At 45.8% G+C, this 6,625-nt stretch overlaps 1 protein-coding gene across 1 annotated transcript in view; it reads left to right on the top strand.

The window, feature by feature from the left end:
- KY (kyphoscoliosis peptidase) overlaps positions 1-6,625 on the top strand; it is a gene marked incomplete at its 5' end in the record, with an annotated part of 19,128 nt that overhangs the window by 10,189 nt on the left and 2,314 nt on the right. The window contains 2 exons of the mRNA XM_010132398.1: positions 808-925; positions 5,938-6,126. Coding sequence (XP_010130700.1) covers positions 808-925; positions 5,938-6,126 — 307 coding nt within the window. The remainder of the gene's footprint in view (positions 1-807; positions 926-5,937; positions 6,127-6,625) is intronic.

Below are 6,625 nucleotides of genomic sequence, written 5' to 3'. Positions count from 1 at the left end.
CGCCCCCCCGGGAGCCAGTCCCGAGGCAGCCGTCAGCTGAGCCCCTTGGATAAAAGACAAGCAGTTGCAGCATTTCATCAAACCACAAATACAGCGTGTTGCCAGCTTGCTTTCCTCTCCCACAGCATTAAAAGGAGGATGAATCAGCTGATGCAGCATTCCTTACAGCTTTGTCAGAAAAATACGTTCATATTTTAAGAAAGAGGTTATGGACATGACCAAGGTTGGTTGGTATTGAATTAACCTTCCCAGACCGGTTCCTCAAGCTCTGCCTGAAGGAACCCTGCTGTGCCACTTTTCTGCGGTCATCCAAACAAATTAAGATTTCCTGCACTTCCAGGTATTAATATGATTCACTTTCCCAACATGCTACTTTCCAGGTATTTTTAATACAAATTGTTTGTAACGAGTGCAAAAAGTTTAATGGTTTGCTTTGACAGTAACACAAGTCCAACTCCTTCAAATGCAGAGCTCTCTTTTTTATGGGGGCGCTGGAGGTTGTAGATCCCACCCCCGCACGAGGGTAGCCCCTGGGGAGGCCCTCTTTCTCTAAAAAAAGCAGTTTTCCCCCCATCTGGATTCAACCGCTGAATCCCAGCCCAGGCTTAGAACAAATGATGATGAGCCAGACCTTGTCCCTCTCCTCCCACCGGCCACCCAGACATCCTTATGCAGCATGTACCACGGCTCGTTTCTCTTTGCTTGCACTCATGGAGATGAGAAGCAATCCAAGCGTTGCTCCTGCTGCCCGTCGATCCCATCGCCTCAGGCTTTTGGATGAACTTTCCTCTGTGTTCCTTCCCGCAGAATACGACGTAGTGGGCTACCATAACAAAAGCCAGCTGTCGAGCAAACCCATAGATGTGCTTCAGTCGGGGAAGAGCATTTGTGAGGGATACGCTGGGCTCTTTGAACAAATGTGCAGGTAAATTAAGTTCAGAAACATTCAATGCCAGGGAGGGTTAACATTCATTGTCATCTCTCTGCCTATTCTGTCTGCCTTTGCATTGACTGATGTGACTTTAAGCAGGACGTGGAACTTTAGCTTTCAAACCATGCTGTGGGAAAACAGCAAGTCCTAGAAAGGTCAATTTTGCTTCCTCCTCCACCCCCTCCTTCCCCAGCATAATTTACTTTGTGCCATCTGCTGAGCTTCGCATTGCATTAACATAATGGCAGATGAAAACACAGAGCTAATTTGGTTAGAAGCAGCTAGGTTTTTCCTTTGAGTATCTGTATGTGAAGGTTAAAAGCATGGCAAGACTTAAACAAGGAGTGTTGTCTCCAACATGCCCCCATGCAAGAGGGAGACACAGTCCCAGAAGGAGCTTTCCCAAAACCTTCTGGAGACGCCCTCTCCCCTCCTCTACAGAAGTATCACAGGGACACTGCCTCACACTGATCGCACGCACCGTTTTCTGCAGACAATCTCGAGGTGCATCACCATTGAGGACAATACCGCAATTCCCATTTTATAGCTACGTTGGCATTTAATGACTAAAATCTCGTCTCCTGCCTACAAAACCTCGCTGACTTCACACAAAGCCATCTCCTAGAAGAGGCAGCCCCGTCCTTGGCAGGAGCACTGGCACCTTGCATATGAATGCAGCGCAAATCCCTCCTCCCTCACATTTTTCCGACCCAGTAAAGAAAGGAGATGGAGTTGTGCAAGGCAACCCTCAAGGTTGCTGCGAGGAGCAGCTTCTCACTTCCCACAGCTGTGTGCAATAGTTTGGCTTAACGGAGTAGTGAAGGCCATGAAGGTGCCTGGCAAGTTTGAGACCAGCTTTTTCCTCCAAGAGGAGAGAACTGGACCTGACAACTCAGGGGCACAAGACTGGCAGGGGGTTCCTACCACCAGAAAGCAATGGTGTACTCTCCTAAGAGCGTGGGCTTGCAAGGTGGCCCTTGCAGGGAGCACCTTCTCAGCAGAGCAGCTCCCACGTACAAGATGGCTTCAGAAAAAATTAAAGACCAGATACTAATTGGCACGTGTAAGTAACAATTGGCTTTCCACACCATCCAAAACGATTTGGGAAGGTTTTCACCATGAAACAAACAAATCTACAGAGAAAAGAACGGATTTAAAAAAAAAAAAATTACTGTGCCAGATGCTGCAGTGGTGAATGCTTCCAAGCCATAACATATCCCAAGATACCAGAACTTGCTTTCTAAAGAGTAAAATAAAGAAATTCGATCAAGTATGAATTTATAACTGCATCTTATGGAAGAGTTATTAGCAGTTAGGGTGGGGAAATTTGCACCTGTTCATTAAAAGGCATATGTTTAGTTCATTAAAAACATTAATCTTTCCAAAGATATCTTTTAGTGTTCAAAGACTCTGTTGATTTACTCTTAATTCCTCCATTCCAGGTTGATTTTCATTTTGTGATTCGGGAAACCTCCCAGTCTTTTTTTCTTATTACTTGTGCCAAATTGCTAAATGTTTAGCTCCTTTCCTGAAAAACTATACCCAAAGACAACACCCCTTTCTTGCAAGGGACTCTCCTCATCCCTTCTTCTTGTGCACTGTTAAGACTTACACCGAGTCTAAGCATAAAAGCAAGAGGCAAAGACTAGTCTTCTTATAGAAAGGTTTTTCAGAGCCAAGTTTGGGAGGGAAAAAAGGTCTTTTAACATCCCTTTTTCTCCTAGTTCCTGTTGAGGCAGCTTCAACAGACAATCCAATTTGCCAGTCACCAGGAGTCCTTCCAAAGGTGCTGCTCAAGTCAGTGGCTGACACTGATTGAGTCCTACTTGTCCCAGTGCCAGAAGAGAGAAGAATTCCTGTTGCAGACAAAACACTGTCCACCTCCTACCACAGCTGTGGTAGCCAGACTTATTCCCGTTAGCTGAGACTCCCGTCACAGAGGAAAGGTGGGCATGGATAGTGGGAAGCTGGCCACAAAGCATCACTTTCCAAACACTGGGCATAAGTGATGACCGTAAACACAGGCTTCTGGCCAGTATTTTGGCAGCATTTATCAAGAACTGGCTTCTCATCCACTCGGACAACCAAACTGGAGGAGGTCGTGTGGCTGAGTGAACCAGGGAGTGTAAATTCATTAACACAATTTAGGGCAAAACCCAGCTGTCTGGACCTGGGGAGAAACTTGCTTAACGGTATTAACGAGAGGCTTCAGCACCACCCTTGAGAACAAAGCTGACCGCACTCTCTACAGTGGATCTGACCGCTTAGCTACTCCTTAGTCATAATTAGTCTGTAAATAATCCAGGTTTCGCATCCTCTTGCTTTTCCTGTTTTCTACAGTCAGTCGCTTTCCTTCTTTTCAGGCACAGGAGTGTACACCTACCTACCACAAGTATAAACCATTCTGTGTCCCCCTGGAGAAGCCAGATCTGCTTCTTTTTTAGATGAAATCATCAAAGTTAACCTGGAATCAAAGGGAAGAAGGTGCCATTGAACTCCAGTGACACCCATAGCAAAATCCAGATTATTTCCTACTTCTTCTGAAGGCAAAAAGCAACTTAGCTTTTAAAGTCCTTGCTGCATGAAGCGGATGTTGTTAACTGTTTCTTAATTCCGTTCTTCCAGTCCCCCTTGTATCTAGATCATCCTCTGTCATCATACTGCCACTTCAGACATTTCTGGATATCTTCTCTCTTCTCTCTGCCTGGTTTACTTACCTGTATAAAGGCATTTACCCAAGAACAAAGACATGATCACTCTTTGCACCAGTACAGGATTGCTCTTTCACAGATGTTTTAGCCTGTTTTCCTTACTCTCCGCTATTAGAGAGACCACTGTTTAAATGCTCTGACCTTTCTTTTCAGAACTTTGAACACCTCCAAGCACAAGGTCTTCTGGCTGCTTTGCTAATGTTCAGTGTAAGTGAGAGCGCAGAGAGAACGAAGGCCAGAGCTTGTCCCTTCACGGTCTCTCTGAATATCCCAGCTAACGAGAACATCTAGAGAAGCCTAGACGGATTAGATGCCAATCCCCATGAAATTAGTGGGAATTTGGTACTTAGCTCCTGTTAGGCCCCGTTGAAACTCCTAGGATCAAATCTTCCTTAAAGTTCCTGGGCCAGCTCCTGGTCTCAGTTACATCATGTAAATCCAAGTTCTCACCAGACTTGTCAGTGGAGTTGCTCCAGATTTACTGCCCAGCTCCATGTTAGAATTTGGCTCACAGGCAACTGCAGGCTGGCAAAGACTTTACGGACCACCTGTGACACCAAGTTTCTTGACAGCATTCCTTCCAGGCTTGCCATGTTCCTTTTGAATACTTCATGCCACAGGCAGAACCTCGCTATTGCGGCATAACAGCCCACACTAAACGAGAGCTGGCCTCCATGCTCCCTCCTCTTCTTTGCTGGCCATCCGTAGCATGGATGGGTACTGCCACATCACATTTCTCCTCTTCCTATGGCTTTGTCTTCTCTCTGCAGCCCACCCAAAGTGAGCTCCCAGCTGGCTCTCAATCGGCCCTTTGCTGTTATGATTCTACTTTTGATACTATTTTTAAAAGGATTTAAGGAAGAATGTAAGAATTCAATTTTACACTCTTAAAGAAAGAGTATCAGATAACTAGATAACACAGAGACGTCCAGGTTTGAGTTCAGTAAGTCTGGACGAGAAGCTGAAGTGACCACCTTCCCTTTAAACCAGCATCATCTCCGTGAAGAGAGCAGCCTTCCCTACAAGCACTACCGCACTGCCCATTACCAGCCAGTAGCTGTTACCAGACTTTGACTGCTTAACAACCATGCTAATCATCCGCCCCATAAATATCACTTTTCTTCTGAGCTGAACCCGCATTATGCAGACAATCTTACTCTTTAAGCATGCACAGTTTATTACTTAAGGCGGTTGTTCCATTTAACACACTTTTCAATGAAGAAGAATGTCAGTATCATCCCACACGGAAGACGATCCTTTAAGTGAAGCAATTTTAGATTAATGCTGAAATAAGATGCCAATGTTAGAATCCACTGCTATCAACAGCAGAGAGCTTATTAACACGGTGCTTATTGAAATCTTATTTACACATCAAGACAGGTATTCATTATTTTTTTTAAAATCAGACTATTTAATCATTTGTACCCTGGGCAAGCACAAGCTCACTCTTTAAGGAAACTAAATCAGCATCTGCAATTCCCTGAGGTCTGAGATGTCTTCGTTGGTGTCAAACGCCAGGCCTATCATCACAGAGGGAACACAAGCAAGAACAGACGCACTTTTAATTTATAATTACATGGGCTAATTGTGGACAGCTTTAAAGGGATTCCACTGAGTAACAAGACAGAGAGCAATTAAGCACAATTCATCTTTGTCATCCCCCTCTAACAACACCGAGTGGATGGTGCATCAGAGAAAAAGAGAGGCAGTATGCAAAAACCGGAAGGGAAAAGCTCCCTCCTCCAGTGGGACGCTCTCTCCAAGTTCCCCTGCAAAGGCCACAACAGAAAAACAGCCCCTAACCAACACCTCAGGCATCATTACCTTGGGTTTCTCTTATGTGCCCACCCCATACGAAGCTACTCACTAGCCCAGCCCAGAAAAATACAGTCTCTGTGTGATGCTGGTGGTCAAAGGGGAGAACTTGCCTGACTCGTGATGTGCTGACAGGCAGTTAGAGGAAAGCTGTTCAATGTGCGGAGATCCACTGTCAAGAAAAATACAGCACCCCAGCTAACAGCAAGCTTCCCAAAGAACTAAGAAGTGCAGTAACCTACATTTAGCACAACAGTCTATCACCAGGGTCAGAAGTTGGGGTTTTCAAAGAGCAGTACACTGTTATGCACAGACATTTAAAATCCCTAACTCCCCTAGCACTCAGCTGCAAGGGGATGATGGAGCTGGTCCACGTGACTACAGGATGGAAGACTTTGCTCCTCTTTTTGTCATTCCACAAAGGTATGCAGACAGGTTTAAAACGGAAGTCTCCTGCCTCATCTTACTGTTTCCTTTCAGTATTGCAGGAATCCAGTGCATGAAGCTGTTTGGATACTCCAAGGGGTATGGGTACAAGATGGGGCAGACCTTTACAGGGGACTCTGACCATGCCTGGAATGCTGTCTACCTTGATGGAAGGTGGCATTTACTCGATAGCACCTGGGGAAGTGGTTCTGTTGATGATTCTTTCACCAAGTTCACCTTCAGGTAAAGAACCACCCTCTACGTAAATACATAAACCTCCCACAAAGGCAGAAGGAGAGTTGATGGGTTTGGCCCACCAAACAATGACAAATGTTAGGTCCCACTGCAAGACCCAAAGCCCTGAGCAGGGTGTCTGGGCTGCCCATACAAGGAATGGAGCACATACCTGTGTGGTATTTACCTGAGCAGCAAGCTGCAGAACTGCCAAAAGTGAACTTGTGCTGCTTATCCCATCTTCAGTTCACCCAGTTCTAAGTGGCACCTGACACAGCTTTCAGCTGACTGAGAGAGGACACCCCCACACTCTGAACAGGCAGCAGAGCTTTCCTCCTTCTTCAGCAGCCTGTGGTCGCAGGGGTAGTGCAGATACCCTGGTTTTATCCAAAAGCTTGGCACGTGCCCTGGAAATGGAAGACCAAAGCTTAAGCTCCTTCTATGCCTGGAGAATTTCAAACCCCCCAACCTTAGTTTCTCAGTAGCCCTAAACACTCCAACTTCCTCC

Source organism: Buceros rhinoceros, unplaced genomic scaffold, assembly GCF_000710305.1.
Source record: "Buceros rhinoceros silvestris isolate BGI_N320 unplaced genomic scaffold, ASM71030v1 scaffold10813, whole genome shotgun sequence".
NCBI classification, from domain to species: domain Eukaryota; kingdom Metazoa; phylum Chordata; class Aves; order Bucerotiformes; family Bucerotidae; genus Buceros; species Buceros rhinoceros.
Note: the sequence above shows the minus strand (reverse complement) of the source record. Positions and strands in the feature narration are given on the sequence as shown.